The 12,569-nt window shown below is 43.1% G+C and overlaps 1 protein-coding gene across 1 annotated transcript; it reads left to right on the forward strand.

The window, feature by feature from the left end:
• Positions 1 to 304: 304 nt before the first annotated feature.
• On the forward strand, positions 305 to 6,240 carry ASCL1 (achaete-scute family bHLH transcription factor 1). The gene is made up of 2 exons (XM_039338190.1): positions 305 to 3,162; positions 4,889 to 6,240. Exon 1 carries the CDS (start codon positions 2,425 to 2,427, stop codon positions 3,121 to 3,123), a length of 699 nt encoding a protein of 232 aa, XP_039194124.1. The 5' UTR covers positions 305 to 2,424; the 3' UTR covers positions 3,124 to 3,162; positions 4,889 to 6,240.
• Positions 6,241 to 12,569: the final 6,329 nt, after the last annotated feature.

Below are 12,569 nucleotides of genomic sequence, written 5' to 3' on the forward strand. Positions count from 1 at the left end.
GAATACATAACTTGACAAACTAGAAGTAAAAAAAAATGGGCACCAAGTTCTTGTTTGTAAGAGGAAACCATCTATGTACATTTGTGTGAGGGTGAAGGTTTGTTCTCAGAGCTTGTGGGTTGGTTTCCTAACGTTTCATTACCAGGCTAGGTAACAACTTCAGTGGTGTTTAACATCCTACACCAGAGGTAGACAACCTTGGCTCTTTTCTGACTCGTGGACTTCAATTCCCACAATTCCTGAGCCAGCTATGCTGGCTCAGGAATTCTGGGAGTTGAAGTCCACGAGTCAGAAAAGAGCCAAGGCTGCCTATCCCTGTCCTACACCCAAGCTACAGATATTTGCCACTATTCTCTCAGTTTGACAATCATTTTTACTCAGATGTAAACCCAATCAGGGTAAGGAATCTTTTGTAAATCAATATTTTCAAATCTGAACTTCTTCCTTCTCACAAGCTAATCTCTGTTGCAATACTCTTATGATTTCCTGCTGGATTCAGACCTGGAAATGCAGTCCAGTCCAGCAATATTCCAGTCAGAGGCACTAAAACATGGCTACCATGCAGCAATTTTCTTTCACCTTATGGCCTGCAGATGTATTGGATTCAGAGGTTTTCCGCACACAAGTAGGCTTTGGGGAAATATCCATTTCTGCACCCACCAACTTTTCTATGGAAATATATAATGTGGTTTTCATCCCCTCAATTGTTTGTAGCACATTTACTTGTAGCCAAGTAAATGGGAGGTAGAGATAAAGCAAAATCCTGGAATAAATAATCACTTGAATCAGTATTAATCTACCTGTTTATTTCATATATTGAATAATTCTAGTTTGGCCCCAAACTCTGTAAAGTATTATCCCTCTAACAACTTAAGGGCCTTAAGGATACCTGATTGGACAACACTTATTGGGGTGTTGGAGTATCTTCAGTTAACAATTCTGGCGGGCATAAGGGTAAATATGGACACTGAACTCCTGAACTCTGTTGGACTTGTTTCCAAGAAAAGAGGCATCAATCGGCTAATGCAATTTCAAAGCGTTCTTTCTTCTTCCTTTGGGAAATATCGTTAACAAATTGATTGGGCAATTTAATCAAATCAGTTTGAAAGTATCTTGCCTTTTCTCGCGGACTCCTAGAGCGCCAGGAGAAAAAAGAAACGGGGATTTAAGCATCCTTTGTGGGAAAAGCCTCTAGCTCTTGGACGCTGCCAGGTTCGCACTGAAAAGCGGCCGTCCCTCTCGACCTCCGCAGCTTCCCCAGCGCTTTTCAAGCGGGCGCTCCACCTCTGCCTCTATTTCATCTGGGCCGCCTCAGCGCCTTGCAGAAAAGCTGGTCCTTCTACCAGTTGCGCTGTTCCCGGCAGCCCGTCCGCCGCCTTGGGCCACCCAGATGGCTTTTTTCTTATATTTGAACCAGTAGCTGTTTCTAAAGAGGCGCCGTCATCTCCCTCCACCCAGGCCTAGAAGCACGAGAAAAGATCCGGACCCCTCGGGCAGACTCCCCGTCCTTTGGACAGCCTGCCCCTCTGCTCGAGCGCCCGGCGCCCCGCATCCTTCCTAGCTACCTTTCCTCCACCCCTCCTTCTCCACATACACCCCGTCCCATTGCCGCCTACTTCTACGGTCGACCAATCGGCGCTCGCTGATCCGTGCGGGCCCCATCCTTCCTCATCCCAAGCTGTGGTCCAGCCCAATTGTTTATTCAGTGGCTGGGCCAACGGCACGCGCCGGGCGCACGCACTTGCAACAACAAACCTTGGAAGGGGAGAGGTGGAGGGGAGAAGAAGGGGCGGAGCCCGGCCCAACGCGTGTGCGGGGTTTTCGCCGGGGTCTCTGCGTGTGCACGCGCGGGCGGGGCGGATGGGGGACGCTTCCCTCCGTATCGCGCTTTCCTCGCCACCCATCTATCCAGTCCTTCCTCACCCCACCCCACCCTCCCCGCAATGAAAAAGCGGCAGCTCTCTTCCGCTCACTGCCACTCACTGTAAAAGCCGGGAGCGTGGAAGGCGCAAGGTGCAGGGTGGGTGTGAGGAGACGGAGAGGGAGCCGAAGTGGGAGGAGGAGGAGGCGCGAGCGTAGGGGGGGGGAGTGAAGTGTGAAAAGAAGAGCGGGGGGGGGTGAGAGACGGTAAGCGGAGCTTCGGCCATCCCTTATAAGAGAGACAATCTCTGGTCCTTTTTTGGCAAAAGAGCTTTGGCCAAGCAGGCTGCACACACGCGAGCGCCACGAGCCTCCTTCGATTGCAAAGAAAGGGGAGGAGGGAAAGCAAGCGGTGCCATCGGAGCTCGCTCGCTTTCTATCTTCTGCAAGCCTTCCCCCCCCCCCCTTTCCCTTCCAGATTCACTACTCTACCTCCCTCGCGCCTAAGGCCAGCATACGCCGCGAGCCCCGCCGCGCGCCTTGCCTCCTCCGTGCGGCCGCCCAATGGCCAGTGGCAGCCCTGCCAAGATGGACAGCAGCGCCAGCCAGCCTCCGCCTCCCCCGCCGTTCCTCCAGCCCGCCTGCTTCTTCGCGGCCGCCGCTGCGGCCGCCGCAGTAGCCGCTTCACACAGCGCGCAGCAGCAGCAGCAGCAGCTGAGCCCGGCGGCGGGCAGCCAACAGAACCAGCCCTCTCCGGGCGTCGCCAAAGCGTCTGCTGCGGCTGCGCCGAAGCAGCCTCAGCAGCAGGTCAAGCGGCAGCGCTCGGCGTCGCCGGAGTTGATGCGCTGCAAGAGACGCCTCAACTTCAGCGGCTTCGGCTACAGTCTTCCTCAGCAGCAGCCGGCGGCGGTGGCGCGGCGGAACGAGCGCGAGAGGAACCGCGTCAAGCTCGTCAACCTGGGCTTCGCCACTCTCCGTGAGCACGTCCCCAACGGCGCGGCCAACAAGAAGATGAGCAAAGTGGAGACGCTGCGCTCGGCCGTCGAGTACATCCGAGCCCTGCAGCAGCTGCTCGACGAACACGACGCCGTCAGCGCTGCCTTCCAGGCCGGCGTCCTCTCGCCCACCATTTCCCCCAATTACCCCAACGACATGAACTCAATGGCAGGCTCGCCTGTCTCCTCGTACTCCTCGGACGAAGGGTCCTACGACCCCCTCAGCCCCGAAGAGCAGGAACTGCTGGATTTCACCAACTGGTTCTGAGAGGCCCTGGTGGCCCTGGCCGCGTTGACTTTGCAGCAGGTGGGTTTGGCTTAGCGCGGCTCTCGGGCGGGGATTCCAGGCACAGAGGGGAGATGGGAGGTGGCAGCCGCGTGGCCCCTGGTGCGCATGGAGAGGAGGAGGAAGAAGCAGCACTTGCTGCTCTGAAGAAGGGCGTTTTAAAAACCCAGCCGAGTGACTTTAGCATAAGGAACACGACAGAAGACTCCAAAGGCAGTTATGGGGGTTTGGGGAATGAGAACTACATCCCATTTCCAGTCCCACAACAGTCTTAACCTAGTTCTTGACAGGGGCTGTCATAATAACCACAAATCAAAGCAAATGGCTGCTTTGCAGAAGATGCTTAAGTGGCAAAACAAAACCCCAACTTAACATTAACCAAGCTTGACATGTTGAGCAAGAGCAGCCATTAATTTTTTAACTGACCTCATTAAGCTGTTCTGTGCACGCAGCCAATGAGAACTGAGAGGCCCGACTGACTCTGTGGTCCATTTTTCAGTTGATGGCAATAAGGTAGAGTGAATGGTTTAACTGACAATGGGGTGACTTTGTCAAAATTAAAGATCTTGCTTAGATTGCCAAGTGACAAGTGGGAGGAGGGGATGTAGCTTTACAGTATTTGCATGTGAGGTTGCTGCAGTCCTCTGAATACTCCTGTAGTAGCCTGAGTGACTTTAATAATACCCATCAGTAAAACAGCCCTGGCATAAATGGGTTTGTAAAATATGACTCTCTAGATAAGAAAAATAATTGTAGTAGCTCTGGAAAAATAGTTTCTATACTTACTGAGAATCTCAGTAAGGCAGAGGGCTTGTCTCAAATAGCTGGATTCCATTCCACTTAGACTGATGTTGTATGTTTCCTTGCATTCATCCCACCCTAAAGTGTCTCACCTAAATAAACATGTGTAAAGATCAATTAGAAGACATTATAAGCTATCATACCTGAGTTTCTATTTGCTGGCATTATAATCCAAAAGCATTTATCTGGAAGAAAATCAACATTTCCAGGTAACAGGCCCCATAGTTTTGTGATACAAACACCCAAAGGAAATTATTTCCAATTGTGACTGATAGGGGACGACACCCATCCTGTAACAATTAGCAGGAACATCCATGGTCATAAGTAGACAACTTACGTCATGTCATGTCACACAGGTCATATCTATCACCATAAATAGATTTCCTGTGTCATGTCATTTAAATCCTGAGCCTCATCAGTGCTTGACTGGAAGATTGCCTAGGGGTTGGGTGCACATACTTTTGAGAGTCACCATGGAAGACAAGCTCAGAAAGACTAATTAAACAGTCCTATATTTAGTGCAATTAAATGTGTATATTTAATAGGACTGACTTCCTATGAGATGTGTTTAACACTGCAGACTAAAGCTACAAGTACTGTATGTTTTTTATATATAATCATCTCCAAGTCTTTCAGAATAGACACATGACTGCACATTCTAGGACAGAATTGTTAGTTGGGAATGGTTGTCACTGGATATACTGAAAATTGTATAACAACCTCAAATTATTTACTTGGTAGTATAATTATTTACTTGGTAGTATTAAGTTAAATCCAAATGTGCAAGTAGAGTGCAATCACATATACACATATTCAGAAATTAGACTTGTTTTGTTTTGTGGAATAGCAGCCTGTCATTCAAAAGTCAACTATTTTGAGGATTGCTGTTTTCTATTTGGGTCATATGTTAACAATGCTTTCTCTTCTCTTTCCTTATATTGTACAGGACTTCCTGAAAAATAATTCCATCTTACTACCACTGTTTTTCCCTTTCATTGTGGAAAGGAAAGCCAAGACACTGAAGCACAGAAGGAATTAAACTTCCTCTCCACAAAACCTGAAGCACTCCCAAATTCTGCCTTTGCACTCCAGCTGTTTAAAGAGACATACAGCCCAGGTCTGTGGGCATGTACTAGGAAATAAAGTCCACTGAGCTGAATAGGACTTACTATTCCCAATATGTATGCATAGAATTGCAGACCAATGCTTCAATCTCTTATACACTTACTGAAAGTGGGGCTTACTTGCAAGTAAACATGTAAAATCAAGCTGCAGACTATGGACCTAGAAGCAAAAGGGAGGGTTGTAATGTGAAAACATCTATCTACCTATTCTTTACCCCCAAAGTTAAATTATACTGCCTATTTCACTACTGCCTATTCATAAATCTTCAACAGAACCAGGAGCTTCCCTTTTTACTGAAACACAATATTGCCTCTTCCCCCTTTCCAAAAATGTTTTCACTACTTTCTGGCCATAAGTTGAAACAAAACCTAATTATATGTGTCAAGAAGTAACAGAATTCATTCAGATATAATTATATGTGGTCAGACCAATATTAAGCACATTTACTAAATTCAGTAAATTTATTTTGAAATGTGTGTGAAAAAGGCCTGCCATCCTAGTTGCCTAATGCTTGTGAAGCTGTGGAAACTCCAAACTACGCTCTACTTAAACAATCCTCTTAAATATGTCTTCTCCAATCTTTGTCTACTTTCCCACTAACACTGCCACTATAAAATGCTTCCATTTTTTTCTTGCAATCTTTTTATTATATAAAAAATTCTATTTGTATCAACCCTAACCAACTTGGGGAATATATTAAGCTATTTTTGTATATAAGAGCCAGAGAAATTTATAGCCTTTTTTTGTACAAATGGTATAAAATATGTATATCTTGATAACTTTTTTAAAGATATGTGATGCTTATTACCTCTTCCTATCTAGATGTGTAGACAATATGACCTTACAACTGCCATGTTTTTGTTATGGGGTTTTGTAAAGGACTTGGGAATGCCTCCAAATGTACTTTAGCACCAATGTGTCTTACTTTTTTATAGAAAGTTTGCTAATGTATTAATAAACAATGTTCAAAATGAACAAACTTTATGCAGCTATTGTCCAAACACAAAATGGTAGCTATTTATTTTACAAGCTGCTGCCTTTTGAAGAAAAAAGAAGGGGAAACACTCTTCTATGGCCTTTCCATTCTGTTTTATTATAAACTCACAAAAGTCACGTGTAACAACATTTTATACAAATTAGTTTGGTAATAAACTTTGTTTCATTTAAAATGAAGCCTTCCTGGTTGTTGTGTACTGTTCTGCCATTGATTAAACCTGTACAGAAAAGGCAAATATTTGGGTGGCATGTCACTTCTAAATGGCCATATATAGGATTTCTATACAAAAGCTCCTATATTATGCTGGTATTTTTTGCCTTTCTATTTTGCAAATGTCTGTTAAATCAAGAGAGGCCTGCCTGTCGGCCTCTTCCATTGTCCTTCATTGTAACCACTGGACATTTCAAAATTTCCTCCAGAGAATGGATCCCAACAGAGAGGGGGCTCTTTCCTGCATCTACAAGTCTTTCGAATTTGACCACCTCCTGATAAAACAGGGTGTTGTGGATGGGTCAGATTGGGCTGGGAGAAAATTAAGGGGCTGACAAGCAGGGGCTTGTGAGGAGAGGGGCATAAAGGCTATTAATATATAATTGCTTTTATAAGGCACTGTACCTAAAATTGCTGGAGGTATGTGTCAGTGATGGAAAAAATGAAACGGGGGGGGGGGGGAAAGCAACGAAAGAGAATTGCCTACCTTAGATTTAAGTAATTGATCTTTCTAGCTTTTATGTTCTCTCAACAGCGTGATCTGTGTGTAAAAGTACCCAATTACCAAGACTCAAAAAGAAATTGGGGCCTTCGCTCTCACTCCTTTTTTGGCTAGCCTCCTTGTCAGTTAGTAAAGACGTGACTAGAATCTATCTCAGGCTCATTCCCCACTACTGCTACCCTCTCCCCCATCCCCTTTCCCCCTCCTGCTTTCGTGCTCAGCTCCTCCAGCGTGGCTTTCCAATTCAGTTTGCGCGTCCCACCACACTAAGTGGTGTGCATCCTATGAAACAAGCATCCTATCCAATGAAAATCAAATTGCTGAAAGTAGGCAGCCACCTCTGTCTTTGAAACCCAGCTTGCTCAAAACGAACAGCAAATCAAGCAGAAATTCTTCAGGCATAGGCTACAGAGGAATTTTATTTAATTTGCTAGCATTGCATTTCCATACATTCAGCCTCTTTTCTCCCCCCACCCCTTTCCCCCATGATTCTCTCTTCTCCCCATTAATATGCTGCTTGGAGGGAATGGGAAAGCAAGCAGAAAGCGTCCCGGCACCCTTTACTTGAGTACAAATATTCATTGTTGAATTAGATCTTGGAACCACTGTTTGATTATGAAAATAGCAACGGTTATCACCCACCCACTTTCCTGTTTTCTCCACTTTCCTAAGTCTGATTTCTCTCTCTCTCTCTCTCTCTCTCTCTCTCTCTCTCTCTCTCTCTCTCTCTCTCAAACAGACTTTTAAAAAAATATTAATTTTTACACTGGTGCCATGACAGTTTTTCAAACTGAATTTAGCCATAATTTATAGCTATGGGTAAGAATCCTGCTTATTTTGATCTGAAGGGCCAAGTTAACATTTCCATACGTGGACCAATGTTGTACTGTTTATTTTATTTTATTCTCTCTCTATCTCTCCCCCCACCACACACACCCCAAATCAGATCTGAAAATGATGCTTCCTCGAGAGAGAAATGAAGTTCTTTCACTGCTTATAACAAAGTTCAAGACAAAAACACCTAGATTTTCTCCTCTGAAGGGATCACATCACTTTCCTGGAAAGAGGAAGAAGGGACCAAGAAGGAGTGAGGTAAATCTCTGAGCATTTAAGCACTACAATAGTCTTTTCTTGTGTTAGTAGGAAAGCTACTCAGGAGCTCTGACATGTTGGATTCAGCATTTATAAACCCCTTTAATTGCATGATTAAGTTTTCAAGTAACCCTTATGGAGTGAGATGGGTGAGGACCAGGTCAATTCACTAGAAATGCAGGTGGACATTTTAGATGTTTAGATGTAAAATGGGAAGGCAGAATCTGACAAAGCCTTTTGCAAATACATCTCAGCTATGTTTTTCAGCCCTTTATAATAAACAATTACTGGATCAGTTCAGTAAGCCCTGTTTAAAACGCAGAAACAAAACATGGCTGCAGGAATACCAAGAGGCTGCAGGGTTTCACAGAAGCAACTGGAGGGTGTCTGCAGAGATGCCTTGGCTAGAGAGGAGCTGATAGGCTCAGACAGGCAAAAGAAAAAACAGCTATCAATGTACAAGATCAGGGTACACATTACAATGGGCTAGCATCCATGCCTGAATACTCATCATGATGTTCCTTTTGGAATAAGCAATCCTATGTAGAGCACAGAAACGGAGCAAGAAATAATAAGCCAAAGAAATTAAAGGTGTAAGAAAAAGAATGAGAGGCAAAACATGCTTACAATAAAGCCATGCTTTATACCTCTCCACATCTTTTTATCCTTGAAAATCCATACCATCCTTAGAGTACATTTCAGCCTGCTTTGTTTTCTAAACTTCTCAACTCTTTCTGTTTGAATGAGAAATACTCAATTCTAAATAAAGGTGGACAAAAACATTTTATTTTTGCTTGTTCTGAAAATAATTTCTTTCTCAAAACAGACCTTTCTACCTCTATTTGCATGTATTAAAATTTCTCAGTTTCCCTACTTTTAGTAACCTTCATGACAAAATATACAAATTCAAGCTACTTGCCCTAATTTTTACTGTTATGTAACTGTTTATTATGAATATTCTGCTATTTCAGTTATCTGACTCTAACTAGCTTACAGCAAAACATACAATATATGACATTACGCTAAATAAATCTCTCTCTCAAAGTCCCATCTGTAAGAATTTTTGGATTCAATAAAATGTCAATCCAAAAGATCAGTTTTCTGATCCATATACCTTGTTTGCATCATATAATCTATCTAACATTTGCTGCAAATCACTCCAATAATCAGTCAACAACACAGAATCATCTCTATACCAAAGTACATTCATACTCCCAATCAGCACACCTCTAATATCATAACAAGTACTCCTTACATTTTATCCATTAATTCACACATCTTGGCCTTATTCCATGATCAATGCAAGACTGTTTGCTAAGCATTTCATATATTCTCATGCATGCTTTGCTTTCATGTATACTGTTCTGATCATATTCAGCAATCAAACTTCAACCCCATATTTGCCCAAAATATTTCATAATTCAAGTTTAATCTCTTTATCCTCTTGTATGTCTTTTGTAAATAAATAAATGGATTGTAAACATTCTTCTTCACATTCATATTTTTCCCAGTGGCCTGTAACTCATATACTAAACCATCAGTTATGAGATATAGGCTTTATATTAACAAAAAATTAACCTAGTCAATACTGTGTGTATTTGTATTTGTGTGCGTTTGTTTGTTGAGTGAGTGAGTACATGTGGCCAGAGAGATAGGATTTACATATAAAAAGAAATGCCCACAACAGTTGATATTAAAGGAATCCCATGGTTTTTTTTGAGAACCTATGGCAAAAAATAATAATGGTTAGGAAGGCCTCCAAATATGGAAGATTGGTGATCTATACAGGTATATTAAACATCAGCACCTAAAGAGAAAGGTCCAAAAACTATTTAAATGCAGTTTCCTAAACCAAGGAACTTCCTCTCTTTTCAACACATATTTGAGACTGACACCATTTGGAAATCCCTTTTCATGGGGGAGGGGTGCATGGACAAAATGGTGCAATATTAACAGTAGAGCCAATTAGATTGAAAAGAGCAACAATTACGAAAAATGAAAAATTTATACACTTCCCATCTTCCCCTTCATTTCATCCTTCCATATTTATTATGAATGCATGATTTCTAGTTATTTCTTTTCTCTATAACAGCTGGTCAAGCTTGACATCTCCCAAGCATTTGACACCAGTTTCCATTTGAAGTGTATCATGACACAATCATATTCTATAACCTAAGCTTCCCTTGTCTGTACAGCAGTGGTTCTCAACCTTTTTAATGCCGCGACCCCCAACCAGTCGTAAGTCGAGAACTACTCAACCGGTCGTAAGTCGAGGACTACTCAACTGGTGCAGCACTGTTTGCAGAATGGGACTTTTGGCGGGCTCAACAGGGCAGAGACAGCCTGGACAATTCCTATTGGCTTTTGAAAGCCAATAGAATTAGACTCTATTCAAGAGAGTCTATTCTATTGGCTTTCAAAAGCCAATAGAATAAAAGGGAGTAGCACAGCTAAGGAAAAGGGGGAAAAAATGGCTGACTGTGTTGTTTGGCGACCCCCGTGAAATGGTCATTCGACCCCAAATGGGGTCCCGCCCCACAGGTTGAGAACCACTGCTGTACAGATTCTTAATCTTCCCGGTCATGGTTGCTCCAAAGGTGCTTTTCCAAAAGGCAACTAGACTTTCTTGGTTATTTTCTTTGAAAACATTTTGCTTCTCATCCAAGAAGCTGCTAATTCAGTTCAAAACTGAACAAGCTTCTTGGATGAGAAGCAAAATGTTTTCAAAGAAAAATAACCAAGGAAGTCCAGTTGCTTTTTGGAAAAGGACCTTTGGGCCAAGTTTCCCTTTTAATCCAACAGCACTGTGTTCCTCCTCCTATGAGACCATGAGTAAGCAACCTACAGTTGCCACTGCTGATTAGCATTTTCTCCACTATTCCACCTCAGCTTCAAATCTATCATCTTGGGACCAAGATCAAGTATGATTAGGAAATGTTGGAAGACTAGGCTCCATTCACAATCTGTTTCCTGAGTTCCTTTCATGCTTGTCCTCTATTTCCATTCTATTTTGACAGCAACATCTTTTTAAATTTCCACAATGTATGAAATCTTTATGAAAGAAAAGGGGCATATCAGGCTCTTCTATTTTAACCGTATTGTGGAATGCCATCTGTGGGAATTTTTAGATTTTAGATTCAGCAACTGTCAATCCAACAAGCTGAACAGACCAATCCCATGCAAGTCAAGTCTGTTATTGTAACAGATATATTAACACAGTGGTTCTCAACCTTTCTAATGCCGCAACCCCATAATACAGTTCCCCATGTTGTGGTGACCCCCAACCACTTATACATCACCGGATGCCAGGGGCGTGGCCAAAGAAAAGGGGAAAAAAATGGCGGACAGCCTTGTTTGGCGACCCCTGTGAAATGGTCATTCGACCCCAAATGGGGTTCCGACCCACAGGTTGAGAACCACTGTATTAACAGAATCTGACAAGTCTGAATGTGCCTCCCTCTACCCCACTTTATTTTCATGTGAACTAGGGAGGGATTGTTTGAGACATTTTCTCATGCTATCTTCTTGGCCCAGCTCAATCCCCTTACAGTATATGACCATTGCCTTGGTAGAATCTCTTCCTCCTGTCCCTCAACACTATTCACTCTTTCCTCTACAGCATATAAAGAAGGATCAAACTTTTGTTGCTTATGTCCTAGTTTCTTTACAATTGCTGCTTCAATCATGTCCTTTCCCTTCTCTCCTTGAAGAGCTGACTGCCTAGCCCGGGGGTCTTCAAATGTGGCCCTTTTATGACTTGTGGACTTCAACTCCCAGAATGCTTCAGCCAGCATGCCTGGCTGAGGAATTCTGGGAGTTGAAGTCCACAAGTCATAAAAGGTCCAAGTTTGAAGACCCCTGGCCTAGTCATTAGTCAGTTTCAGTTATCTAACACCACAGCAAATTCCATTATTATGGCAGGATCTCTCTTCTTTATCTTTGGGCAGATTTTGCTTTTGACTCTTCCATTTGTTTCTTTATTTTATTTGTAGAAGTTTGTCCAGGTGAGGTATGAAACCTTATGGATAGAGAAATTAGCTTAGGGAAGCTAGGATAAAGTCAATTCACTGCAGGACTCTGATCATGGATTCCTTACTGGCTAATGACATACTGGAAAAGGATGATAGCAAAACCAGAAAATGGTCAGCCTATCAGTAACAAATGAGTAGGATGTTCACCTGTGAAGAATATTAAGTACCCTCTCTCAGTTCTTGGTCAAAAGTGCCATGTACCAAAGGCCAGACAAGGACATTTCACCCTAAAGTGGAAAATCCTGCATCTACAATCCTCCCCCCACAGCACTTTTGGTAACTCTGCATTGAGGAAGACAGTCTTTGTACACTTTTTTTGTGCCATTTGGTTGACCCGCAAAAAAGTGGAAATCTGCTAAAGTTGGAATTTTTCTGCAGCTCTTTTTCTTTTTTTGCCTACCAAAAGTTTTTGCCATCAGTGAATTTTGTGCACCTATGTTTATCTCTAATTATTTTTTCTGTTTTGCACCTCCCCCAATAGGTTAGGATTAGGGTTACTGATTGATGGTCAACAGTTACCCTTGCAAGAGCAAGAGCCTTCTCTTCTTTTCCTTGACACACATCACACAACCACACTATATGCTGAGTAGCTTATGGCCAGAAAGCGGAACTATAAATCGTAGGAAGAAATGCAATAAATAACCACGGATCTGTAAAATCCGTGGTTATT

This window comes from Crotalus tigris, unplaced genomic scaffold (genome assembly GCF_016545835.1).
Source record: "Crotalus tigris isolate CLP2741 ecotype Arizona unplaced genomic scaffold, ASM1654583v1 scf7180000017694.5664430, whole genome shotgun sequence".
NCBI classification, from domain to species: Eukaryota; Metazoa; Chordata; class Lepidosauria; order Squamata; family Viperidae; genus Crotalus; species Crotalus tigris.